Raw genomic sequence first — 26,419 nt, 5'->3', positions numbered from 1 at the left:
GGCTGGGGCACTGCCACCAAATAAACCGTTGGGAAATAAACTGAGCTCAGAACTTGATTCGGTGCCTGCGAGGATGGTGAGGAGAAGCTGCAGCTGCCCCATCCTTGGGAGTGTTCCAGGCCAGGCTGGACAGGGCTTGGAGCCACCTGGGCTGGTGGAAGGTGTCCCTGCCCGTGGCAGGGGTGGAACAAGATAGGCTTTATGGTTCCTTCCTCCCCAAACCATTCCATGATGCTAAGAGTGGTGGGCCTGAGCAGGAGCCCCTCCACAGCCAGAAGGTTGGAGCTGTAGCTCCCAGGCTGTCCCCATCCCTGTTCTCCTGAGCAGTGGGATGCAGTGTCAGGCTGGGCATGAGCCCATGGGGCTGCCTGTCTGTCCTTCCCCACCCCTGTACTGCAGTACTGAGCTACAAGGTGTGTTTCCCATCTCCCACTTGGCACAGTCCTGGTGGGAATCTTGCATGGTAAATACTTCTCAGTGAACCACGTGAATCTTGTCTTTCCCATCCAGCAAGGTCCACAGTCCGTGTCTGTAGCGTCTTTCCCACCTGCTGCTCTCCCCCCAGGAGCAGCCCCTGCAGACGTGCGCTGGACCTGCCTGGTGCTGGACCTCCCCTCCATCCACTCCCTGTACCTCAACCGCCGCTACAGCCACCTGAAGGGTGTCAAACTCTGCTCCAACCTGCTCGTGAGGAACCTCTGCACCAGTGATTTGGTGTTTGTCCCAGGTGAGGAGCTGGGACCTCGGAGTGGCCTCTGGTTCCTCCTGAGACTCCAGCCCAACCTTGGGGGGAACCTGTGGGGGTTCAAAGCTGAGCTTTTGGAAGGGCACTGGGCTGCCCTTGCTGGACGATAAGAATAGGAAGGGCAAAATCCTTGGTACAATAAGTTTCCATGTGGGCAGGGACACCTCCCACCAGCCCAGGTTGCTCCAAGCCCTGTCCAACCTGGCCTGGAACACTCCCAGGGATGGAGCAGCCACAGCTTCTCTGGGCTACCTGTGCCAGTGCCTCAGCACCTCACAGGGAGGGATTTCTTCCCAGTATCCAATCTGTCCCTGCCCTCTGGCAGGGGGAAGCCATTCCCCCTTGTCCTGTCACTCCAGACCCTTGTCCAAAGTCTCTCTGCACCTCTCCTGGAGCCCCTTTAGGCACTGGAATGGAATACAGTCTCCCAGCCTCTGGAGGACAGTGTGCTTTCATTTTCCAGCTGTAAAAGTGAATGTAAAGAGCAAAGTTAAATATCTTACCAATGTTAGAATTTTTTGGGGGGAATGAGGTGGGAAATGAAAGATGTCACCAACCTCACTTTACCTAGAGCTGTGCTTTTATCTGCTGGAAGAGCCTGTGCTGCTTTTGTGTCAAAAACCTTCCAACCTGCTTTTTCTATCCACCTGCTCAGCATGCCAGATATATATACTTTGGTCAAGCCCTTTGTTTCTGCTTTTTTTGTGTGTGCTGGAATTCTGCCTGACCTGGAAAGCATCAGTGAGCAGGAAGTTATAGAGGCTCCTCTGAGATTCCAGAAACTTGTTGTATCTTGAAGACTTCAGTGGTTTTACTGAAAGGAAATAAGAAAATGGGGAAAGAGCCTTAACACAAGTCATGGGAAAGTGCAGAGTCACTGAACAGAAACTAAGTGAATCTTGGGTGTTCATACCTCAAATCCAAGGATTTCTGCTCTGGGCCCTTGGGAGGTTGAGGGTTTCAGGAATACACCTCTGCCAAGCTGTGTTGGTTTGTTACACACCTCAGGCTCATGAGCTTTGTTTCTCATGTGTTCTCAAAGTAGTTTGTGCCCGTGTCCCACAGGGAATGTGATTTCAGCCATCTCCACAGGCCTGGATTGCTCCCTGTCTGTATGTCCCTTTGCTGCAGGTGTGTCCTTCTCTGAGGCCCGGCACGCTGACCTGGCCTGCCGAGGGGTCTCTCCCTTCCCGCGGGAAATGGCATTCCCTGTGCCCAGGGGAAAGAAGTGGCATGACCTCTACGACTACATCAGGTACAGCTGCTCCCAGAGCTGCCTGCTCGTGGGGGAGGGCAGGATGTGTGGCACCACTTAAGGAATGACAGATCTAGTTGAACCTGGGGCTCCAGGGGTGTTTGGTGTCCTCAGCTCCGTTTAGGTGTCATAGATTGATTCAGAGATTGCTAAGGGGCTGGACTGGACCTTAGAGATCACCCGGCCCCAACCCCCTGCCCTGGGCAGGGACACCTCCCACCAGAGCAGGTTGCTCAAGGCTTCATCCAGCCTGGAATGAACACTGCCAGGGTTGGGGCAGCCACAGCCTCCCTGGGCAACCTGTGCCAGTGTCTCACCCCCCTCACAGGGCATTAACACATCTATCCTTTAGTACCATCTGCCTTTGCTATGCCGATATTTGGGGCAAGATGGGGCAAAAGGGGAATCTTAGAGGAGCCAGTGAAGGGGCTTTTGTGCCAGGCCTGAGTTACCAAGTGGGATTGTTGGGTGCCCAGAGGGATTCCTGGGTGCCAGTGCCACTTGCTCCGTGACACTTGCTCCGATTTCGCTCAGGTTCCCATCCGAGGGGCCCAAGCTGCTGCACAGCTCCATCCAGAAGAGGTGTCCCACTCCTGCGGCAGGGGGGAGTGCTGGGGGCAGCAGCCAAGGCTGTGCCAGCCTGGGGGGTGCCCTGGGATGCCCCTCGTGCTGCCCAGGTGAGGAGCTCAGCCGCCAGCCACCCCGGGCAGTGACGCTCACCAGGGCAGTCCGTGACCAACTGTCCCTCAGCCAGCACAGAACAAGGCCCAAAGCTGTAAGTGCACCACGGAGGAGGCTGCAGCTCCTTCCTTTCTGCTTCCCATGATGTTCTTCCCTACATCAGTGTCTTGATTAAAGACACAGAAACTGTTTGTAGCTGTTGGCAGCTGATCCGGGCAGGTCAGAGCCTTGATCTGGGCATGGTTTGGTGACCACAGCCCTGTGGTTATTACCTCGGGGGTTCAGTGTAGTGCAGCACGGAGACAAGAGATGTGCCAAGCACCTTGAAATTTCCAGACATCCATCCTCCCTGTCTCAGTGGAGGCAGCACATTGTCTTCAAATTGTAGATGGGAAATGAGGACTGTAGCCTAAAGAATGTGACCAGTGCCCTCGCGGAGCAGAGCTGTGTGTGGAGCTGGGATTGCCAGCACTGCAGGCAGCTGCCCTCATCCTGATTTCCCTGTTCCCACCAGTGGTGACGTGGGAGCTGGTGCTCAGACTGGCTTACCAGTGTGGTGGTGTGGGTTTGGAGAGTGACTGGGGCAACCCATCCTCAGGCTGTGAGAGAGAGAAAGGGGGGAGCACAACCTCTCTTTATTACAGTGTACAAAGGAGAGCTCTGTCTGAGCCTTTCTGCCTTCCCAGGTGCCACACCGGAGTCCTGTCATCACGAGCACCATCCCTGAGGTTCACCTGGCAACCCCAGGCCCTCTACGAGCTGTGACTGCTGGGGAGCCAGAGCTGCAGGAGAGCCAGAGGCTGCACAATGCTGGGGACCCTGGGCAGCCACTGTCAGGCAGTGATGGTGGCACCCACGTCTGTGCCCATCAGAGGGACGGGCAGACCATCCGAGTTATCCCTGCTGGCTCACAGGAGGTGGGTGAAGTGCTGAGGGCTCACAACAGCCCAAGGTGAGCCCAGAAGTGAGAGAGGGAATGCAGGGTTGAGGCTGGAGTTGCAGAGTCCAAAAGGTGTTATTTTTTCAGGCTAGCAGTTCTGCTTTCCACTAGTACCTTACTTGCTTTGAAAGAGGGACCCAGTGTTCAAATGTGCTGACCCTAAGCCAGTAACACGTTTACATCTGTCCAGAGTCTGTCTGGGAAGGGCTCTGGCCCAGGTGTGCCATCCCACAGGTGAGCCCCACCCTGCAGGGCAGGAGGACAGCCCTGGGAGTGTTCCAGGCCAGCCTGGATGGGGCTTGGAGCAATCTGGGCTGATGAAAGGTGTCTCTGCCCATGGCAAGGGTTGGAATGAGATGAGCTTTAAGGTCTCTTCCAAACCAAACCATTCCATGATTCCTGCACAGCCCCAGCTCTCTGGGCTCTGGGAAGGGCTGGGTGGGAGAGCTGCTTAACACCAAGAAACCCCAGCTCCTCCTGCCTGCCAGGTTTGACTCTGCCAGGTTTAATACTTCACATTGTCCCCTCTGCCAGGAAAGCCCCAAAGCTGCCCCTGTGCTTCAGAGAGAAGTGAGCACGGGGGCACCGTGGGGGATTCTCAGCCTGGCTCTAAGCATGGTGGTGCTGTCTGTTTTTTTCCAGAGGCTCTTACCAGATCCCATCCTGAAGCTGAGAATGATTATTGGCTTTGGAGGCTGCAGCACCAAATGGGTGAGTAGCTCGGGTGGTTGGGGGAGTGGATCTGTCATCTTGTGGCCAAGGTATTGATTTTTGGAGGCAGGAAATGGAATGCAGCATTTCTTGGTGTGGGAAATGACCCCAAAGCAGATGGGCACGAGTGTGTGTTCATGCACGTGTTCTCTGCTGTTCTGAAGGTGAATTAGAAATTATGGGGCTTTCTACATAGCATCACAGGTTGCAAAAGCTCTCTGAGGTCATCAAGTCTAGCCATTCCCCCAGCACTAAGGTCACCAATAACCATGTCTCAAGCCCACCAGTAAACCATGTGGTTCCAGGGTCAGTGATTCCATCACTTCCCTGGGCAGCTTGTTCCAGTTCTTGGCTGCCCTTTCAGTGAAGAAATTTTTCCCAATATCCAATCTAAACCTCCCCAAACCTCCCCTGGCACAACTTGAGTCCTGTCCCTTGTTCCCCGGGAGCAGAGCCTGACCCCACCTGGCTGCACCTCCTGTCAGGAAGTTGGAGAGAGTGAGAAGATTCCCCCTGAGCCTCCTTTTCTCCAGGCTGAGCCCCCACAGCTCCCTCAGCCTCTCCTCATCAGACGTGTGCTCCAATCTCTTCTCCAGCTATCACAACTTTTTAGCACATTAAAATCTGAGCAGTGTGTAGCAGGCTGGAGAGGAAGGGCTGAGTGTTGTTTCCATGGGGCACTGGGCCTTGCTTGTGGCCTGTGACAGGGTAAAGAAAGAGTAGTTTTGGTTCGGCCAATTCAAGTCTCTGCCAGCAACATAATTTTCCTTGGGTCTGCTGTTCATGTAGCAGGGAAGGGACCTTAAAGCTCATCTCATTCCACCCCTGCCATGGGCAGGGACACCTTCCACTAGCCCAGGGTGCTCCAAGCCCCATCCAGGCTGGCCTGGAACACTCCCAGGGATGGGGAAGAAGCCTGTGCCTGGAGCTGGGGCCCTAGTGGAGCTCTGTCCCTCCTGTGTGGGTGCTGCAGGCTCTGTGGACACAGGACAGCACTGCTGTGGTGTATCCCTGCCATGCTGTGGTTGTGGCCCTGCAGCTCCAGACTGGCCAGCAGAGGTTCTTCCTTGGCCACACGGATAAGGTGAGTGTCAGCCTTACAAAGCTCTGTCTTTGCCCCCCAGGCCCCCTGGGCCCAGCTGTCCCCGAGGTCCTCACCTGGTGCTCCCCACAGGTGTCGGCGCTGGCGCTGGACGGGAGCAGTGCCCTGCTGGCCTCGGCCGAGGCTGGGCCACGCGGCCTCGGGCGCCTCTGGCACTTCCCCACGGGCACCTGCCTCTCCGTCTTCAGAACCCATACCCACTCCCTCTGGGCCCTCAGGTGGGTTGCAGCTGGCTGTAGCTGTGTGTTGCAGCACAGCAGCTTTTCCATGTTATCCCTGCGTGATAAACCAGGGATGAGTTAGAGTCACTGAGACCTGCTGGCCTGGATGCGCTGCCAGCTCCCTCCTGAGCTTAGCCCTCAGGTCTTGCTGTCTCCCTGTCCTTGTCCCCCTTTATGGGATGCTCTTGGGGTGCAGGGAACTGTGTCTCACCAGGTGCCTCTCCTTGCAGCCTTTCCCACAGTGGAGCTGTTCTGTGTGGTGTCGGGAAGGACGGGCACGGCAAAACGGTGAGAGCTGCCTTGGGCTCAGAGCTTCCCCTGAGATGGCTGTTCTCCCAAGTTCTGGAGCTATTTTGCATACAAAACTCTGCTCTGAGCTTTCCTTGCCATGTTCTTGAGGGAGACTCCTTTCTTGTTAGCTGCCTGGAAGGTCCTTTCTCTCTGCCTGATACTTGTGGCTGTTCTCACATGTGTTCCTCAGCTGCAAGTGAACAAATTAAAAGCACAGGTTGCCCAGGGAGGCTGTGGCTGCCCCAACCCTGGCAGTGTTCATTTCAAGTTGGATAAAGCCTTGAGCAACCTGCTCTGGTGGGAGGTTTGGCTCCTGCCCACTGGGGATGGGCACTGTGGGCACATGGACCTGCACTGGAGTGCTGGATAGCCAGGGCAGTGGACACTCCTGTTCCTGCAGCCTGGCTCAGCCCAGGTGCAGTTCCTATATCCCAGCAGGCAGAGTTCCCACTCCTCTCTGGCTTTTCTTTCCAAGTGTGAGCCCTGTTGCCAGGCAGTCCTGGGATTTAGAACCTATAATTATGAATGCCAGGCAAGGATATTGCCACGAGGCTTTGCCAAGCTGTTGGACTGTCCTAAACCCTCTGTGCAAGAGGTTTTATTTCCCCTGCTCCAGCTCCATTATCAATACTTTGTGCCCAGCTCTGGAGCAGCTGCTGGATGAAAAGCTCTTCTGCTGCCAAGGCTTTGAGCAGCTCTTCATGGTGTTTTCATGCTTTAGATACTGGTGGTGTGGAACACTGCTCAGGTGACCTGTGGTGGACAGGTGACCATGCTGGCCAAAGCACACACGGATGTGGACATCCAGGCCCTGAAGATTGCTTCTTTTGATGATACCAGGTAGTGTGCAAAGAAAACAAGAGCATTGATTCCTAGATATTGGGAGGAAATTCCTCCCTGTGAGGTGCTGAGGCACTGGCACAGGTTGCCCAGAGAAGCTGTGGCTGCTCCATCCCTGGGAGTGTTCCAGGCCAGGTTGGATGGGACTGGGAGCACACTAGGCTGGTGGGAGGTGTCCCTGCCCGTGGCAGGAGTGGGATGGGATGAGCTTTAAGGTCCCTTCAACCCAAACTATTCCATGATTCTGGGAAGGGCTGCAGGGGGAACGGTGGTGCTGCAGCCATCCCCTTGTTGTTCCTGCTCCCAGTCCTTGCTGTCAGGTGGCCTTGAGACACTCCCTGTTCACCAAGGGTGCTCTGCCCTGATCCTCACACCATGTCTCCTGCCACCCTTTTGCAGGATGGTGTCGTGTGGCCGGGACAGCGTCCGGCTGTGGCGGGTGCGGAGCGGAGCACTGCGCTCCTGTCCCGTCAGTCTGGGCGAGTACCACTCCCTGGAATTCACCGGCCTGGCCTTCGACGAGGGGCACCAGGATCCCAAGGACTGCATGCTGTAAGGGGTGTCACTGTCACCGTCCCCAGGAGGGAGCTCTGCAGCTCCCCCTGCTCAGCATCCTCCTTCCCCCTTCTCCACAGTGTTCTGCTTGGCTGTTCCCTGCAAAGTACAGGTGCTGCCTGGAGCTGGAGCCTCTCCCCTCCTCAGCACACTTCACTTCCCAAAACAGATTTGGCTGCTTACAGAGCAGCCCAAGGAATGGCTCTTTCATCTCCCCAAAATGATGTTTTGCCATGTTTACTCTTCCCATACTGATGTTTTGCCATGTTTAGGGAATCTCTCCCCATACTGATGCCTTGCCATGTTTAGGCACTCTCCCCACCTGAAGCTTTCCATGGCAGCTGGAGGAGAGTGTTGCACACCTCTTGCATCCAGCACACATACACTGATGGTGGTGTTTCATTTTAACCATCAAAGCCACATATGATCCCACAAGGGCAGAGCTGCTGGCTCTGGCTTCCCTTTGTGGCAGAGAGAAGCTCCTTTCTGGCGTCTTTGCCAAGCTTTTAGCTCTTTTGGGTGTTAAGGGTCAGGAAACCCCACAGGAAGCTCTGGCCTGGCTGGAGACGTGTGGGGTAGCACATGGCACACACAGACGCTGGTTGACCCGTTCCACGATTGTGAACCAGGATTGCTTTCCATAGGCAAAGCAGTTTAACAGGCAAACCAAGCTGGTTTTTTCACTAACCCCAGGTGTCTCTGCTGGTTCCCCTCAGCTTTGTGTGCAGCAGGAGTGGCCACGTGCTGGAAGTGGACTGTGAGAAGCTGTGCGTGCGGAGCGCACGGCGCCTGCTGCCCGCGCGGGATGGGCAGTGCCAGGCAGGCTCAGGTGGGAGCACAGCACCCACTCCAGGGCACACATCAGCCCTTCACCTACTGCTGAGGCTTATTTTGGGTCGATTAGATCATTGCTAGCTCTTTGCCTCTTAAGGGCTGCAAATAATCTTCCTTAGTACAGCAAAGTGGCATTTTAAGGAAGATTTTAGCATTTTAAATGCTGATTGCACTTTCAGAGAAACACTACTTTTAGAAACATGAAACAAAGTCTTCATTTGCTGATGGGAGGCTTAATGGAGAGATGGAAAAAGAACTAAGCAGGCCAATAAAAAGAGGAATTTGGGGATTTTTTTCATTATTCAGCCCTAGCAGAGCATTTGGGGAGTCTTTGTAGCTGTACACTTAGCAGTCCAGCCCTCAGCTCTGCCATTAGCTGCAGGAAGAATTCACTTTCAAGTGTGATTGCTCTGATAGCTTGAAACTCAGTGCATAGTTTGCTTTGGCAAAATGAGCTAATTAATCCAGAGCATGCCCTTGGAGAGGTATGTAACCACAGTTACAGCATGGGCGAGGAGAGGCCTACCATGGCCTTGGGTCCTCCTGGTCATTCCCCCCAGGGCTCTGAGAAGTGGGTTTTATACCTGTTAGACTGGATATGGGGGGAAATTCCTTGATGGGCAAGGGAGGCTCAGGTTGGGTATTAGGAAACATTTGCTCCCTGAGAGAGTGGTCAGGCACTGGCACAGCTGCCCAGGGCAGGGCTGGAGTCACCATTCCTGGAGGGGTTTCAAAGCCACGTGGATGTGGCACTTGGGGACATGGTCAATGGTGCCTTGGCAGTGCTGGGGAATGGTTGGACTTGATGAGCTTTTCCAGCCATAATGATTCTATGAGTCAAAAAATCCCAATGTGTGTAGCTGTGTGTTCTCTCTCCCTTCTGCAGAGGGTTTGGGACATGGAAATGGGTTTGTATCTCGGGCAGTTAATTAGGACATTGCTTGCTACAGGATCCAGTTTGAGGCAATAATATGGCAGGGTTTAACAAAGGTTAGGGATTTTCTGTGTTTGGCAAGAGTTTCACCAAGCCAAAGAGGAGTTTTGAGCCCTGAGAGGGCTCAGACCCTTCAGGGTGTTCTGTCAGTCCCTATGGGGTTCCTGCTCCTCCCGAGGCTCCAGTCAGTCACGGATGTGGGTGCAGCACTGAGCTCAGCTCTGGGATGGGGCACTCCTCAGGCTGTTTTCTTGTTTCATCTCTGCAAGGTGGTGTCATGTTTTGGCTTTTCAGGCCCTGGCATTGCCATAAACTGCATCAGCATCTCCTCAACTTTGTGTGCCGTGGGCTCAGAGGATGGCTACCTGCGGCTGTGGCCACTGGACTTCTCAGCAGTTGTCTTTGAGGCAGGTGAGCAGAGCTGGGAGTGGTGTTGCTGAGTTCCACATCTCCTCCTGCCACACGTGCAGAGCTGCACTGCCACAGCAGTGCTCATGAGTGAAGGCATCTTCGATGTGTGCTGTCTCCAGGGCTGGCTGCCCTGGAAGTCTTCAGTGGCAATCATTCATGTTCACTCTTGTAACTCCTAGGAGAAAGGCAGGATTTCCTGGCAGGGAGCAGACTTTCAGTCCTGATTTCTGTGTTCTTGTACCCATGGCTCATCTGTCCATGCAGAATTAGGAGAGAATTAAGCAGTTCTTGACTCCTTGAAGCAATCACCAGGGGAGTTTAGCAGGGGTGGAGACTGACCTGTCACTAAACTCACACCTGCAAGAGTTCAGCCCTTGGTCTTGGGATGCTCATTCCTGTGGGCATTGCCTTAGTAAATGTGAACCTGGCTTGGTAGCTGTGTCCCAGCTGCTGCTGCTCCTTTCCCAGGGAAACTGCTGACTCCTGTGTCTTTCCCCAGAGCTCGAGGCTCCAGTGAGTTCTGTCTGCATCAGCCCAGACAGCCACAAAGCCTTGTGCACCACAGCTGCTGGGAATCTGGGCTACCTGGACACCCAGTCCCGGGACTACAACACCCTCATGCGCTCCCACGAGGACACTGTCCTGGGCTTCTCAGTGGAGGGGGTTTGGAAGCAGATAGCAACAGTGTCCCAGGACAATACCATCCGGGTCTGGGACCTTGTCTCCATGCAGCAGGTAGGGGACATGAGAGGCAGGAGGTGTCTCACATTTATTCATAGTCTTCTGGGTCTCTGGTCTAATTATCAAAGCTCCACAGTTCAAGAGCCCTTAAGTCCTCCCTGAAGCATGAGGGGTAAGAAATCCTTTGGAAGTATGGAGTTCTGGGAGTTTTAGCTTAATGCATACTTTGCAGTACCTTCTGGAGCTATTGTTAAAACTATTTGCTTTCCCTCCAGCTTTGGAATATTGCTGTTTAAACAAAACATAACAATGCCCAATGACCCAGGACTTCACTGGGCTTTCAATCCATCCAGGCAGGATCAGGGGCAGACTCGTGGAGGTCTGATGCTGTTGAGTTGTTGGGTCTGGCTCCCAGCTCAGCTCTAACAGCTTCCTGCCTGTGGTGTCCCTTCCCCACAGCTGTACGACTTCGCGGCTGCGGGGGAGACGCCGTGTGCCGTGGCCTTCCACCCGAGCCAGCAGCTCCTGGCCTGTGGCTTCTCCAGTGGGACAGTGAGAACCTTCAGCCTGGCTGCATCCGAGCTCCTGCTGGAGCACAGGTGAGTGTTGGCAGGGGGAACTGTGCTGGCTCTGACTAGGAGTCCTGCCAAGAGCCTCAGCGATGGTCATGATGGTCATGGACGTCCAGGTCCCTCTGGGTGTCCCAGCCCTTCCCTCCAGCTGTGGCTGCCCCACACAGCTTGGTGTGGTCAGCAAACTGCCAAGGGAGCAGAGCCCACTGTGCTGAGGCTCCAGGGGGTGAAATCCCAGCATGCATGGCTTTCCTTCTGACTTCCCAGGGAAAAAGTGGGAAGGAGCTTTGGTGTGGGAAGCAGAGGGTGCTGCAAAGGAAGAGGAGCAGGTCCCATCCAGGCTGGAGTGCTGTGCTTGCTGCTCAGTTTTCTGATGGGTTGCAGTGTTAGCTGTCCTGGGCTGCTGCAGTTGTGAGCATGGTGGGGTCCTGCTCTGCTCCTGATTAATTTTCTCCTGGGTTCTTCACCACGTTGCACTCAACATCACTTCTGTTTCCTCTGTGTTTGCTTTTCTCTTCCCTTTCCCATGTTTTCTGCCTTCTCTCAGGCAGCACAGCACGGCAATCACTGGGCTGACCTTCTCTCCAGATGGCAATTTCATGTTCAGCTCCTGTTTGCAGGGAGCTCTGGCTCTGTACAGCTGTGTGGCACAGAAAAGCCACGTCCTGAGAGTCCTGGGTAAGGTTCTGGGGTTATCTCTCCTTTCCTTCATTAGCACAGACATTCTAACACATTCTAGCACGAGCTTGGGCAGGGAAGGGAGCTCTGGTTTTTGTACAGTGCAATATTGTGCAAAGGGGAGGATCCTGCCCCAAGCAGTGTGCAGGAGAAGGAAGAGGGGCTCAGAGAGATCAGGGAATTGGTTCAAAATCCCCCAAGTCTGGTGTCAGTGCTGCAGCTATTGACTCTGCTCTGAAACCATGTTCAGTGCCTGGTCACGTTCCAGGGACAGACAGCAGAGTTTCAATAGATAAAATCTGTAGCTTCTCCTATGACACCGGTTGCTTCTTTCTGAGGCCAGAATTTTAACCAGGGCTGGTTCAGAGGCAGCAGAAGCTGCAGTTGCTGCTCAGCAGCTCTGTCAGAGAGCCGCTGGCTGTGGTGTGGGCTCTGCCTGTCTCTTCTCACTCCCTTGCTGTGTCCCCCAGGCAATGTGGTGGCCCAGGATGCTGGGAGTGGCCTGGATGCACTGGTGGTCAGTGGGGACAGCCAGCTCCTGGCCTTTGTGGGTCCCTCCAAGCATGTGGTGACTGTGATGGAGGCCTGCTCCCTCGATGAGGTACCCAAGGGGTCCCCTTGTTCCTGGGGAGGGCAGTGAGTGCTCAGGGTGCTGTGGGTGGGAGAGGAAATTCCACGGGTTGCTCCAGGGTGTTGGGCACCAGCAGTGCTGGAGAGGTCCTTCCCTGCAGAGCAGGGAGCTTGCAGGCAGGTTTGGTTTCCATTCTGTGAGGCAGAAACAACAAAGCCAAGGTTTCTGCTCCTCTGGCTTCATTTCCCTCCAGGAAGGTGGTAGCTGGGACACTGCCTGGACCTTCAGCTGGGAAAGGAAGGGTCTGGGGTGCTCTGAAGCCTCATGTTAGCAGCATGAGAGCAATCCTGAGGCTCCTGCAGTGTTTGCTCAATAGCTCCCTGTTCCACAGCTGCTGAAGGTGGACATCAGCACCCTGGACATGCACAGCACAGCCTTGGACTCTGCAGTGAGGGTGTGCTTTGCCCCTGTGCCTCGAGGAGAGCTCCTGGTGTCCACTTCATCCTGTAAAATCCTTGTGCTTGATGCGAAAACAGGACGAGTGGTGCGAGAGGTAGGACACTACAGCTCATCCTCTGAGGGCTCCTGTGGGGTTTGGGCACTTCACGTCACTGTGGGAGGCTAAAGGAGAGAAAAGCTGATGCTGGAGCTCACAGGCTTCAAAGAAACACAATGGGAACCTTGTAGTTATCCTGGTGTGGTCGTGCTCAGGGTGAGCCTGAGCTTGTCCTGTTCTCCACACTCCTCTTCTCTTGCTGAACTGTAAATAAGGACATGAGTTAGCTCAGTTAATGCTGCTGGTGCCTCTTCTCATCCTCAGGTGTGCCCTGTGCACAAGCTGTCCTGTTCCTCCTTGGCACTGAGCAGGGATGGGCAGTACCTGCTCACTGCTGGTGACAAGGTTATCAAAGTGTGGGACTATCGGATGCGCTTCCATGTCAACTCCCAGGTACTGCCCCCAGAGGGAGGGAAGGGCTTGGTGGTGCATTTCTGAATCCCTGGAGAAAAGGGCAGCAAATGGCCTCTGTGTGACTTGGCCCAGTGTCCCCAGTCCCAGTTTGCCTAGCAGAGAAATGCAGCCCCATTCCCACACGGTGATAATGCCTAGCACTGGGCACAGTGAGTCCTCTGTGAAGGACAAGAGTATGTGATACCTCTGTGCTAGGCACAGGGCCTTCTGGAGAAGAAAATGATTCTCCCAGGGCTTCAGAGGTAGGATAGGACCTTGGGGTTTTCAGCTTCTCCTTCCTTCCCCAGATGAGTGTGTTGAAGGTCGGCCCTGGGTTGGTGTGGTACAGAGTGTGGTAGATCCTCCTCTGGGTTTTCTGCTGAGGCTTGTCCACCCTGGCCACTGGCTGTGCAGGGCAGGGAGTAAAGTGAGCCCCATCCCAGCAGGACAGGTGTGATGCTGGAGCAGCTCAAGGTGTGCTCTCCCCCAGGTGTACATCGGCCACTCGGAGCCCGTGCGCCAGGTGGCCTTCACCCCTGACCAGAGGCACGTCATCAGCGTGGGGGATGCCATCTTCCTCTGGGATTTCCTAGCTCCCCCTGCACAGAGGTGTTCCCCAACCAGGTCAGTGCAGGGTGCTGGGCACTGCCTGCCCTGCTTGTCCATCCCCACTCGCTCTAACACCAATCTCCTGACCTTTCCAGGGCATGTTCCCCCACGTCTGCTCTGCTGTCAGGACCAGGTGAGTTTACCTGCTCCCACAGGTGGTGCTGCCTGCCAGGCTGGAAGCTCTTCCAGAGGGTAGGGATTGGGGGGTTTGGCGCCTCCCCTGAGGGAGTCACCTGGCAGGGGTGAACCAGGTAATTAACCCCAAGGGACAGTCTCCAGTTAATTAGCACCTGACAGAGGGAGTCTGCCAATGAGGGCATGTTGTGAGTAGAGCTGCTCTGGGTTTTCTGGTAGGTCTGTCAGCTTTTGCCCTCTACCTTCCCTGCTTCTCATCTGTCTTCTTTTTCCCTACCCTCAATGTCTTTCTTTCTCTCTCTGTTCCTCTCTTGCTTGAAAGGCAGAGGAGAAGTGACTTCCCCTGCATAGGAGGAAGCTGGAGAGATGACCTTGGAGGTATCCCTATCAATCCAGGAGGATGAGAGGAGCTGAGGGGTGAAGGAAGTTGCACAAAACCTTTTCTTTTCCCAGCAGACAGCCCTGACAAGCCCAAGGATGTCTCTGAGACCCCTAGGCAGACAGTGCCTATTCCATTGCTGTCCTCACCACCGTGCCTGGATGTCAGCTCTGCCCACCAAGCAGGATGTCAAAGTAAGAGCAACTGCTTGCAGGAAAGGGGAAAATTAGCCTTGTTTTAGGAAAAGCTCCTTGCTTAGCTTAGCAGCAGCCTGGGAGCCATCCCTGCTCATGGTCCCTTCCCACAGACTGCCAGAGCAGTCTGCAATTCTTTCCCCCAAGCCGGACAAGGCCCAGAGGTGCTGAGGTTCAGCACCCCTTTATCCTCTGCCCCCCAAACACTGAGCTGCTGGCACATCTTCTCTGAGGGCTATGGTAAACACCTCATTGGCCATTCCCAATAGAAATTTTCTACTTTCCCTCTAACCTAACAGCTGGGCTGTTCCACAGAGCAGAGAAATGGCACTGCCAGAAAACAAAGGGCTGGGCACACATGAAGTGGCCCTGAAGGACATGGATGGCTCCATCCTCCCACAGATCTTTCTCTCCAGGTATTTCCTCCGAGTCAGACAAAGAGGAGGAAGCAGATCCACCAGGCAGCAGCAGGATGGTGTCAAATGGAGACAAAGATGCTTCAGTCCTTGTGGTGGAGTCAGACGGGACCGAGGAGCTAGTTGTGAGGTCCAGAGTGAGGCAGGAGAGTCCAACAGCTCCTGGAGAATCAGCCAGTGGTAAATCAGGGGTAGACCCAGCCTGGCTGGGGCACAGGGTGTGCAGGCCTGCGTGGCAGCTGGGCCTGTCCCTGCAAAATTAAAGAGAACTTATAATTAATGTGGTCCAGGAGACCCAGACGTGTGCTCCAAGCGTGAGACAAGGCGCAGCAACGTGTCCCTCAGGGCTTTTCCCTTGGGCATGACCTAGCCAGGGAAGGCAGTGTTGAGGGAAGCTCACATTGTCCCCAAAACTGCTCGTTTTGCTGGCTCTTTTCCTGCTCGAGGCACACCAGAAGCCTCTCCTCAGCTTGGAGCCAGTATCATCTCTAAGTGACATGTTCCATGAAATCCAGCTGCAATTCAACTCCCCCTGTCTCTATTAATAGCTGCAGAGCCCTGGAGCTGCAGTGGGGCATGGAGAGCTGCCAGGAGCAGGCAGCTGCCAGCACTCAGCCCTGGCAGGGCTTGTTGGAAAGCCTCAGCATAAAACTGCTGCTCTTCCTACAGACCTGGAGCTGTGGGGCTTGTGGTTCTGCAGCACATGGCGTGGGTGCCCATTGGCTGTTCTCAGGTGGGGGGGGAGATGGATGTTATTCCTTTGCTCCTGGACAGCTGGGGTCATGTAGGAGCATGAGGAAGGAGTAGCAGAGGAGCAGCACTGCTCTCTGCTCTCTGTGACAGTGACAGGAGCTGAGGGAATAGCTGTAGCTGTGTCAGGGATGGTTTAGGCTGGGTATCAGGACAAGGCTGTTCCCCCAGAGGTGTTTGGGCACTGAACAGCTCCCCAGGGCAGTGGGCACAGCCCCAAGCCTGACAGAGCTCAGGGAGTGTTTGGCCAATGCTCTCAGGCACAGGGTGGATTGTTGGGGTGTCTGTGCAGGGACAGGAGTTGGACTCCGATCTTTGGGGGTCCCTTCCAGCTCAGGATGTGCTGTGTGTGACGCTGCAGTCTGATTTTTGCCTCGTGTGTGGGCACACACACAGCACCTGAATGGACAGCCAGCCACAGCCTGGGTGCTGTTCCCAAACCAGGGGCAGCATCCCATAGGTATAATTTTCTTTGCGTGGCAGAACCCAGGGAGGAGAGCAAAACTCCCAACTCCCAGTGCTCCGTCCGCCCAGATTCCTATCGGCATTTCACTCCTCGCTTCAAGGCATCTGTGCTCCCTCAGGTGAGAGTTGTGCCAGGGCTGGTTACCTGGGCAGGTGGAGGACTGGCATTTTGGGGCTGGGGTAGGTGGATCTCCCAGATTGTTTCCATTCTGTTCTCTCTTTGAAAGCTATTTGGGAAATAACCCCCTGGGCTGATGTTCAGTGAGAGATCCTAGCATTAATTCCCTGATCTCCTCTACATGCAGCTCTACTCAGACTAGGAAAAAGTGAGTTGTGCTCAACTCTCTTTGTGTTTACCAAATCTGCATACATTTTTATTCAGAAGGAGTGGAAATGGCATGTGCTATTGAGAGTGAAAAGGAGTGAGCAATGGAGTGATTCACAGCGTGCCCGTGTTTGCGAGCAGCTGCGTTGGCAGCACAGGCTGGGGAAGGCACATCATGGAGCACGGAGAGAGGCACAGCACAGCTCCTGCTCTGTGAACAAACACAGCAGGAACAAAGCACAAACTGAACTCAGCCTTGCCCCGAGCTACCTCCAACCTGCGCCCCCAGTTCTCTGTCCCCACACCGGGCAGCATTTCCCCCCTCAGCTCTTCCTGGTGAAATGTTGACGTCCCCCAGTCACCAAATGCCATGGAGCTCTTTTCCAGCTCCTTGGCTGGGCAGTTGCTGCCAGCCTGTTCTGTATGCCAGCTGAAAGCATCTGTGCCTGGCTCTTGAGGGGCAGCATCTCTCTTGTGTGTAGAAGTGTGCATTTAGGGGTATGGAGCTGTGTGGGCATCGGCATGGATCTGTGTTGGGGGGTTGTGCTTGCACAGAGGCTTTTTCCTGCCTGGGTACTGATGCACCTGACCAGACAATCCTAGAGCCAGAGCCTCTTTCTCTTGCAGAGTTTCTTGGCTTCTCAAGCAGGCAGTGAGCTCTTGAAGCTGAAAGCAGTGATCGGCTACAATGGGAATGGCAGAGGGAACATGGTGTGGAGCCCGGACACAGGTAAAGTGGGGATGCTCTGGAGGGGTGGGATGTGTGGCCTGGAGAAGCTGAGCCTGCCCCATCCCTGGAAGTGTTCAAGGCCAGCTTAGAAGGCCTTGGAGCATCCTGGGCTAGTGGAAGGTTGGGATGGGATTTTTGCTTGAACACAGAGGTTCTTTGTGTTGCTGAAATCCATTAACTCTTCTTTGTTGATGTAATGGGAAGCACTGGTTGCTGGGGTAGACTCAGGCTTCAGCTGTTGAGTGGATAGGGCAGAAGGGAAGCTCTCACAGAGCCCATCCTGCCTCTTTTCTCCAGCTGGAGCAGTTCCCAACAGCTTTGCTTTGCTCAGGTGAGGGGAAGTGAGATTTTATCCCACTCCCAACCTGCTGCTGACAAACTGTGTGGAAGAGTCAGCTGGATTAATGAATCATGGAATTTTCCATGTAGGTTGTGGTGGGGGCTGGATGTGAATCCTTCCCGTGAAAACATCCCATCTCCTCCTCCCCCTCTGCCTAGGCTTCTTCGCCTACTCGTGTGGCTGCGTCATCGTGGTCGAGGACCTGCACTCAGGGTCACAGAGCCACTGGCTGGGCCACGCTGAGGAGATCTCCACACTCACCCTCAGCCACGATGCCCAGGTAGGAGAGAATCCTGCTGCCCCAGGCTGGGCCTGGCTCTGTCAGGGTGCCACAGACTGAAATCCCATTCGACTGTTCCTCCTTCTGCCTGCTGTGTGGAGGCTATGGAAGTGATTTTGGAGCCTACCTGTCCCTTGTGGTGGCTCAGTGTGGTTGTACTCTACCTAAGTGAGGGGCTGGAATGTGTCCAGGGAAGGGAGCAGAGCTGGACAAGGGTCTGGAGCACAAGTCTGATAAGGAGCAGCTGAAGGAGCTGTGGAGGCTCAGCTGGAATGAAAGGAGGCTCAGGGGGAACCTTCTTGCTTTGCTCTCTCCAACTCCCTGGCAGGAGGTGCAGCCAAGTGGGGTCAGGCTCTGCTCCCAGGGAACAAGGGACAGGAGAAGAGGATACAGCCTCAAGCTGTGCCAGGGTGGGTCATCAGGATGGACATCAGGAAGAATTCCTTTGCAGGAAGGGCTGTCAACCATTGGCACTGCCCAGGGAGGTGGTGGAGTCACCGTCCCTGGAGGTGTTCAGGCAATGACTGGACATGGCACTCAGAGCTCTGGTCTAATTGGCAAGGTGGTGATGGTCACTGGTTGGACTCAGTGATCGTGGAGGTCTTTTCCAACCTCAGTGATTGTGGGATTCTGTGAAGGCTGCTCCCTTCCTCAGGGTGATGCTCCCATTCCCTCCTGCCATCAGCTGATGGTTGTTCCCAGAGAATTCTCCATTTGACAACCACATCACAACAATTTGGGACTAAAATTGCTATGACTAATGAGTGTTTAGTTACGTACCAAGCTCTCAGTGACAGCACAGTGTTTGTTAGGTTCTTGCCTCTGCCTCGGGGAAGATGGATGGAGGCTCCCATTGTCAGATCTGCATCTGGAATGTCCAGGATGGAGCCTGCACAGCACAGCTCTTCCAGCACGAGACACAAGTACAAGCCATGGCTTTCTCTAGGGATGACAGATTCCTTGTCACCATAGGTGAGCACCCCTGTAATACCAGCTGTGGCTGCACGGCTGCACCCTGCAGCACACAGAGCATGGGAGGCAGGTGCTGTTAGCACAAAGCATCTGCCCAGATGTGGCAGAGTTTTGGGTATGAAGCTCTTGTGTGGGAGCCTTGGGACAGTGGATAATGCAGCAGTTACAGCTTTCTTCTGACTCACTAGTGCTTCTTAAACCCCATGTAAAAGGTTTGTGGTTACTATATATAGTGTCCAAAGGGAAAAGCCTCGTTCTGCACTTGTTATTGCTGCTGAGGTGGAGTTGGAAGGAGCCAGGCTCCAACTGTGAGCCTCCTGCCAGGCAACCATGCCAGCACAAGCTGGACATTCAAGCTGTCTGTTTTGTTTAGGCAGGGAACATTTAAAGGACAACATGTGATTAGGAAGTTCTTGTTTTGCATGAGAGGGACCTGTGGAGCAGGGGAGGCTGTCCTTGGGGAAAAAAAAGCAAGTTTTGCTGGAGAGAGCTTTGTGCTCTCCACGGAGCAGCGTGGGAGAGGAGCTTTCCTCCTCCAGCTATGGCCTGGGCTGCAGGGAAGGAAAAAGCTGAAAGTCTGCACTGAGCTTGTGAAGCCTGGGAGAGGCAGCAGGAAAGCACTGTCCTCCAGAGTTGCCTGAGAGCCTGGGAATTTTGCCATCACCAAGGCCTGTGCCTTCTGCTCCCTCCCAGCTACAGTGGGACCCATTCAGGTTAGCTCCCACCTCCGCTGTGACCTCAGCAACAGTGACATCCCTCTCTTATTCAGTCCTGTGGTTAGCCCTGAGTGCCCAATGGCCCTGAGGGGCCTGTGTGGGGCATGAGGTGTGCAGTAGCCTCTAATGATGTGGAAGGAGCTGGAAAGCTGCTATGCCTGTGGAAATCCCAGTCACCCAACACCAGCTGCACACCCACTGCTGGGACAGGCTTGCTGCCACCTCCAGCACAGAGTGCTGGGCCAGGTCTGTCTGTGCTTGACTTGGCCCAGAATCCATCACTGGGAGTTGTGTCCATGCCTGGAATTGTGTCTGGGAAGTTGTCTCCCAACAGCTGGACCAGGCAGTGACACAGCCTGGGTGCAGGGTGGGTGCTTGTGAGCGTTCCAAGGCTGCAGAGTTCCTCCTCAAGTCTTTGCTGTTCTCCTCAGGGGACTACAGTGACCAGACCATGGCTCTGTGGAACATCTACACTCGGGAGCTCCTGCTGTCCACTCGTGTCTCAGAGCCAGTGCACGATGTGGCTTTCAGCCCTGTGTGTCACCAAGACCTGGCCTGCGTGGGGAGGGGAGCACTGATGTTCTGGTTGTTGGAGCAGCAGGGAGCTGCTCTCTGCCTCAAGGTAAACCCCTGGTGTGCCTTGCAAAATTCATCTTTAGCATCTCTGCCTTCTCTTCCAAGCCCCTGGTGAGGACGGTGGAAGCTCTGCCCCCAAAGCTCTGCAAGAGCTGATGATTTCCCATACAGAGGTTAAGTTGGTTGGCTGTGAGTGGTTTGTTGTTGTATTTGAGGTGTTAACTGCATGAATCGAGGGGAGAAGGATGTTTTTTTCCCCAATGGAGATAAGCACCTGGTTTTCTTTGACACTGGTGGTTTGTGTGCCCTGGCAGGTTCATCGAGCCCCTGCCCCGGCCATGCTGGGGCCGGTGGAACTCACCTCTCTCTGCTATGGTGCTGACACTCTCCTCTACAGCGGCACCAACTCAGGCCAGATCTGTGTGTGGGACACCGAGACAAACTGCTGCTTCATGACGTGGGAGGCCGACGAGGGCGAGATCGGTGGGTGCAGGGAACGTGTGGGAGCGAGAGCCCTGAGCTCACAGACCTCTGACTTCAGCTGTGCTCCCCAAACCAGTTTCCTGTGTGGGGTGGCAGTGCATCTGTGACCTGGGTTTCCTCAGGGTCTTGGGTTTCCTGGGGGTTCACCTCATGGAATCAGTTAGGTTGGAAAAGGTCTCTTAAGATGATCGAGTCCAGCCATTCCCCCAGCCCTGCCAAGGCCACCACTAACCGTGTCCCTAACAACCACATCCACGTGCTTTTTGAGCACTTCCAGGGCCACCACTGCCCTGGGCAGCCTGTTCCAGTGCCCCTGCAGACCCCGAGTCTGTGAAAACACTGGGTGTTGGGCTGTAGGGGCCTCCCCAGTGCCCTGCCCACAGGCATCAGTGCTGTCAGGAGCACACCTGGGGTGAGTGGGTATTCACAGGTGCCCTTTGTTCCTCTGTGCCCCAGGGGTGCTGGTGTGTGGGCACAACAGGCTGGTGAGTGGCAGCAACATGAAGCGCATCCGCCTGTGGGCAGTGGCCACCGTGCAGGAGCTGAGGCTGAAGGGGCCTGAGGCCAGGTAGGAGCTTGTGTCCCCTCACCTGGCAGCTCTCAGGACCTGTCTGAGGTGGCTTTTCACAGGCAGACATCACACTGCTCCTGTGCTCTTCATCCTTGGCTTTCCCTCTCCACCCTGTGACTGCTGAGTCTTTCTGTCTGCATCTTTTGAGAGTTTTTGCCACAGGTAGCTGAACCCTCTTAGTACTGGAAGTGGGTGGAGTTTACCATACCTGAAGTTTGGTTTGTAGGAATTCCTTTGGGAGAATTGGTGCAAATAAATTGCCTTTGTTCTCTCCCACTATTGCATCCCCTGTTTTCTTTCTTTCCCATAGAAGATGGTTGCAGTGCAAATCATAAAATACCAAACTGGTTTGGGTTGGAAGGACCTCAAAGATCCTCCCATCCCTGCTATGGGCAGGGACACCTCCCACCAGCCCAGGTTGCTCCAAGCCCCATCCAACCTGGCCTGGAACACTCCCAGGGATGGAGCAGCCACAGCTTCCCTGGGCAACCTGTGCCAGTGCCTCAGCACCTCACAGGGAGGAATTCCTTCCCAATATCCCACCTGTCCCTGCCCTCTGGCAGTGGGAAGCCATTCCCTGTGTCCTATCCCTCCATCCCTTGTCCCAAGTCCCTCTGCAGCTCTCCTGGAGCCCCTTTAGGCACTGAAAGGGGCTCTAAGGTCTCCCTGTGGAGCCTTCTCCTCTCCAGGCTGGACATTCCCAGCTCTCCCGGTGCAGTGGGAGTCACTGTCATTGAACTATTTCACCCCAAACACAGGACTGGGGTCTCTAGAAAATTGTGTGTAAACGAGACAGAGTGGCTGTTCCAACCCCTGAGTCAGACCTCCTATCCTCCTTTCCTGCAGGTCCAGTTCAGTCCTGCTGGAACACGAGATCACCCTCGATGGGACGATAGTCAGTGCAGCCTTCGATGACTCTCTGGAAATGGGAATTGTGGGCACCACAGCAGGAACACTGTGGTACATCAACTGGACAGAGAGCACAAGCATCAGACTCATCAGTGGCCACAAGAACAAGGTCAGGGGTGCTGGGCTGGCTCTGAGTGCTGCTGTCGCTTTGGGCTGTTTTTATGCTACAGAAAAAAAAGGGTAGAAGGTATTTGACATCAGCTTGTGGGGCACAGTGCTTGGTCCTACTTCTGGGGTTAGGTTTCCCATTTTCCATGACTGTTAAGGTTGGAGAAGATCTTTAAGATCAAGTCTACCCATCAACCCAGGACCACCACCATGTTCACCACTAAACCATGTCCCCAGGTGCCACATCCACTCATTTTTGGAACAATTCCAGGGATGGTGACTCTACCACTGCCCTTGGCAGCCCATTCCAGTGCTTTGCCATCCTTTCAGTGAAGAAGGTTTTCCAAATACCCAATCTAAACCTCCCCTGGCACAACTTGAGGCCATTTCTTGTCCTATCAGCCCAAAAGTTAAGCCCAAAACCGAAGCACCGTCGTTTATGTTCCACCTTGTCTGGTGCCTCCCATGATTGGGGTCCCAGGAGGTGAGAGGGGCTGATGTGCTCTGGGGCTGTGGCACCTATCAAGCCCCTCTTCCCCACCCTATTGCTGGCTGCAGGTGACTGAAGTGTGTTTCAGCCCTGATGAGGCTCACTGTGCCACGTGTGGGGAGGATGGCAGCGTGAGGATCTGGGCTCTGGACAGCACAGAGCTGGTGGTGCAGTTCCAGGTGCTCAACCAGGTCAGTGTTTGTGCTGCATTAACCCCTCTGGGCTAAGTGTTCAGTGTGTCACTGGGTCTCTGGTTGCCTCACAGAGCTGCCAGTGCCTGGCCTGGAAGCCATGTCCCATGGTGGCCTGGGGAGCTGAGAGCCAGCACGTGGTGGCAGGATACAGCGACGGCACCGTCCGCGTGTTCAGTGTGTCCAGGACTGAGATGGAGCTGAAGATGCATCCCCACACTGCTGCACTGACAGCTATCACCTACTCCACGGATGGTGAGGCTGCCTGGGGTGACATGTGGCCTCAGGGGACACAGCTTGGGTGTGCCTGGGTTCCCCTGACCTTCAGCTCTGTCCTGGCCACCTGCCCAACACCCTGGGGCCAGGGAGAGCCACACAACTTGTCCCAGGGAGCTGTGGTGGCTCTGCCAGCTGAGCAGGTGGCAAATGGGACCCTGAGGTGTATTGCAAAGGGATAGCAAAGGGGTTGTGGTACAACAAGCAGCTTTGTGCCCTCCTGCTTATGATCTACTGTGGCTCTTCTTTGCTATGGAAGTTTAATGGGTGTGTCTGAGACAGCTCAGCTCACTCAGCCCTAGACTGGGATGTTTCTAGTGTTTCACAGTGTTTCAGGACACCTAAATCCCATCATCTTGAACCTTTCTCCTCTGGGCTTTTTCTTCTCCTGCAAGAACTGTTCCATTCTTTCCCCTCCTCTGCCCACAGGAGAAATTATCTTATCGGGGGACAAGGATGGGCTGGTGGCTGTCAGCAGCCCTTGCACTGGGGTGACTCTCTGTGTCCTGGCTGACCACAAAGGCTCCCCCATCACTGCTCTCCAGTGCACCAGGAAGCAGGTGAGACCTCAGGAACTGAGTCCCCATGTCCCTGCACAGCTGTGACAGCCAGTTTGATTCCTTGTCCCTTGCTTTTCCTCTTCAGGATCCTTCCCTCATCCCCTCAGTAGCTTCTGATCAGTTTTTCCAGGGATATATTCAGTGGAGTAAAGCCACAGTGTTGCAGGTGCAACCTGAGTGAGGCTGTGCCTCCCAAAACAGGCTCAGTGTGCTTTCCCCATGTAGCTCCTCACAGCCTGGCCTGCTGTACTGTCCCTCCGTGGAGCTAAAAAGACCTGGTTGTGCAGCAGCAGGATGGGCTTGGCACCTCCCTTCTCCTCCTCTGCATGGAAAGTCTTTTTCCTTTGCACAGCAGAAATGGGAGTAATGTTCCCTAAGTTCTCAGGCTTTAAAATCATGCCACAAGGCTGTGTTCCCTGGGAATTTTAGACTGAGGAGATCCTCCTTGGTTTTAGGTGAAGGACATTGTTAGGGAACACAGTGTGGGAAAGAACTCCCCTAGGAGATGTGCAGATCCAGAGGGTGTCCCAGAGAACTGTCATTCAGGCTAGAGGTTGGGTTGGAAGGGATCTTAAAGCTCATCCAGTTCCACCTCCTTGCCCTGGGCTCGGACAATTTCCACTAGCCCAGGTTGCTCTGGAACTGCCAGGGTTGAGGCAGCCACAAATGGGGGTTAATCCTGGCACTGGCCCCCTAAACACAAAGCCTGTGTTCCCACAAACTCCTGCCCCACTCTCCAGTGTCACCTTCCTTCCGAGCCTCTGTACCTGCCAAGTGACAGCCTTGTGTTTGTGTTCCAGTACCACGAGTTCGGGGTGGAGGGGGGTGAGCTGTGGCTGGCCACCAGCTCGGACCGGCGGCTCAGCGTCTGGGCCTCCGACTGGCTCAAGGACAAGTGTGAGCTCCTGGACTGGCTCAGCTTCCCAGCTCCCACCAGCCCTGAGGTGAGCCTGGCACCTGCCAGCCCCTGCCGTGGGGCTTGGCACCAGAAGAGCTGGAGGAAAGATGCACAGGGCTCTGAAAGGGAATGTGTGCTTAGGAAAGTCATCTCCGTTAGTGCCGCTCGTAGAGCATCTTCTCAACACACCTTTGTGCGTGTCACAAGGAGTTGTGGCAGTGCCAAAGGGCCCTGCAGCATTGACTTTTAAGCATGAGGAGCCCAAAGCTGCACCTGCAAAGAGCTGACGCCCCTGTGCCAGCACAGGCAGCTGTGAGCACAGTATGCAGGAGGGAGGGAGATCTAATTATGAGCGTGCTGCTAACGCTGACACTTCCAAGGAGCATCAATATTCTGAGCCAGGAGCCTGGTGACAGGTTCACAGAGCCAAGTGCTCAGCCCTGTGTGTCTGTGCTGCTCGCTGGCTCCAACCCAGGGGTGAGGTTTCGGCAGCAGGACACCTGCTAGGAAGGGAGGAGGGTGTGGAGATGGTCCCTGGGACAGGAGCCACTGGCAGGCAGGAGGGAGCTGGGTCTATTTGGGGGGCAAGAGGCCTCAGCCTCACACCCTCTGGGTCCATACAGCAGTTGGGTTCTATCAGTACTTCTGTTTGTTTCCAAAACAATGGATTTCTTCTGGAAGGAAGCTCTGCAGCTCTCCACATGGTGAGAAGGTTTGATCTTGCACCCACTACTCAAGAACTATCTTCTGGGCCCTATTTTCTTGTGTTAAATCAATCTGTGACCCAATCCCACCTTCAAGCCCAGTAATATCTCAGTGGAAATCAACCTGTTGGACCCTCATGTGTCCTTCTCCTACAACACTGAACAATTTGCTTCAGGTTTCCCTGGCAGGCTGTGGTTGCTCCTTGCCTTCCATGAGCACATCTGAGATGGAAATGCAAGAAGGAACAAACAGCCTCCACCATACTAATCTCAGACTCTGCAGCCCAGGATGTCCCTCCTTTAGTCCCCCACTGTGTTGGGTTGAGATGGAGAATTCAGCCTGTTTTCTTGCCCTTGGTTTCCCTCCCCAGGGTCTTGACAGCCTTCCACCCAGCCTGGCTGCATTTTGCCCTTGGGAACATGGTGTCCTGGTCTACGTGGGCTTTGGGATGCAGCAGGAAGCTTTGTTCTACAGTCTGCACAAGAAACAGGTACCTGTGCCCTGCCACTGGCCGTGGGGGAGACAGTGCTGCCCCGAGTGTCAGCCTGAGGCAGGAGAGGTGGGCTGGGCTCAGGGATCTGCTCAGGGAACAGGTTTTCATCTTGGAAAGTCTCAGGTGAGAGCAGAGCCCTGTCCCTGCCTGGGGCTATGCCTGGGCAGGCAGCCAGGCCCTGCTGCTGGATCCCACTGGAGGGGAAGGCTCTGCTTCCAGGAGCACTAATGCTCCCTGCACTGTTGAGCCAAGTCTCCTGGATGCCTTTGGCAGGTTTCCAGGCTCTGAGAGGTGCTGTGTGTCAGCTCCTCCTAACCACTGTCACTGCACAGCTCTGGTCTCCTGCTTCCCACTCCTAAGGTGTCAGTGTTTCTCTTGCTGTGATGCAGGTAGTCAGGAAGATCTCCTTGCCAGCGTTTGCCACATCACTCAGTCTGTCCCCTGCAGCACCCTGCATGGCTCTTGGCTTCGGGGGTGAGTACTGGGGGGCCTGGGTGCTTCCCTGGGGAGGGATCTCCCCTTCTGCTACCAGGGCAGGGAAACAAGTGTCCTTGTTCCTTTAAACAAGAGACATGCACACACCTCAGTCTTTGGGAGCTACAGTCCTGGCAGGGACTAGATTGTGTGAGGGTCTGGGGGTAACCGGGACAAGCCCCATGGATAGGATGTGGGGGTGACAGGGAATGGTGCTCGTGGCAGGGACAGATCCCGGGGAGGGACTGTGGGGGTGACAGGGAGTGGTGCTCATGGCAGGGACAGACCCCGTGGAGAGGCTCTATGGGGGACAGGGAGTGTTTGGCAGGGATGAGCCCCGGGGAGAGGCTCTGGGGGTGACAGGGAGTGGTGCTCGTGGCAGGGACAGACCCCGTGTGAGGCT

At 54.9% G+C, this 26,419-nt stretch overlaps 1 protein-coding gene across 1 annotated transcript in view; it reads left to right on the top strand.

The window, feature by feature from the left end:
* Window positions 1-26,016, top strand: part of WDR90 (WD repeat domain 90) — a gene marked incomplete at both ends in the record, with an annotated part of 26,548 nt that extends 532 nt beyond the window's left edge. Inside the window, 34 exons of the mRNA XM_009078855.1 lie at window positions 566-727; window positions 1,877-2,000; window positions 2,535-2,598; window positions 3,368-3,598; window positions 4,264-4,332; window positions 5,306-5,416; window positions 5,507-5,652; window positions 5,886-5,943; window positions 6,668-6,786; window positions 7,186-7,338; window positions 8,058-8,160; window positions 9,379-9,520; window positions 10,020-10,255; window positions 10,661-10,800; window positions 11,321-11,451; window positions 11,922-12,052; window positions 12,414-12,575; window positions 12,843-12,971; window positions 13,462-13,595; window positions 13,676-13,713; window positions 14,705-14,841; window positions 16,872-16,974; window positions 17,473-17,594; window positions 18,407-18,566; window positions 19,714-19,904; window positions 20,173-20,341; window positions 20,798-20,909; window positions 21,759-21,930; window positions 22,488-22,610; window positions 22,685-22,865; window positions 23,316-23,446; window positions 24,256-24,390; window positions 25,420-25,539; window positions 25,932-26,016. Coding sequence (XP_009077103.1) covers window positions 566-727; window positions 1,877-2,000; window positions 2,535-2,598; window positions 3,368-3,598; window positions 4,264-4,332; window positions 5,306-5,416; window positions 5,507-5,652; window positions 5,886-5,943; window positions 6,668-6,786; window positions 7,186-7,338; window positions 8,058-8,160; window positions 9,379-9,520; window positions 10,020-10,255; window positions 10,661-10,800; window positions 11,321-11,451; window positions 11,922-12,052; window positions 12,414-12,575; window positions 12,843-12,971; window positions 13,462-13,595; window positions 13,676-13,713; window positions 14,705-14,841; window positions 16,872-16,974; window positions 17,473-17,594; window positions 18,407-18,566; window positions 19,714-19,904; window positions 20,173-20,341; window positions 20,798-20,909; window positions 21,759-21,930; window positions 22,488-22,610; window positions 22,685-22,865; window positions 23,316-23,446; window positions 24,256-24,390; window positions 25,420-25,539; window positions 25,932-26,016 — 4,524 coding nt within the window. The remainder of the gene's footprint in view (window positions 1-565; window positions 728-1,876; window positions 2,001-2,534; window positions 2,599-3,367; window positions 3,599-4,263; window positions 4,333-5,305; window positions 5,417-5,506; window positions 5,653-5,885; window positions 5,944-6,667; window positions 6,787-7,185; window positions 7,339-8,057; window positions 8,161-9,378; window positions 9,521-10,019; window positions 10,256-10,660; window positions 10,801-11,320; window positions 11,452-11,921; window positions 12,053-12,413; window positions 12,576-12,842; window positions 12,972-13,461; window positions 13,596-13,675; window positions 13,714-14,704; window positions 14,842-16,871; window positions 16,975-17,472; window positions 17,595-18,406; window positions 18,567-19,713; window positions 19,905-20,172; window positions 20,342-20,797; window positions 20,910-21,758; window positions 21,931-22,487; window positions 22,611-22,684; window positions 22,866-23,315; window positions 23,447-24,255; window positions 24,391-25,419; window positions 25,540-25,931) is intronic.
* Window positions 26,017-26,419: the final 403 nt, after the last annotated feature.

This window comes from Acanthisitta chloris, unplaced genomic scaffold (assembly GCF_000695815.1).
Source record: "Acanthisitta chloris isolate BGI_N310 unplaced genomic scaffold, ASM69581v1 scaffold12857, whole genome shotgun sequence".
NCBI lineage: Eukaryota > Metazoa > Chordata > Aves > Passeriformes > Acanthisittidae > Acanthisitta > Acanthisitta chloris.
Note: the sequence above shows the minus strand (reverse complement) of the source record. Positions and strands in the feature narration are given on the sequence as shown.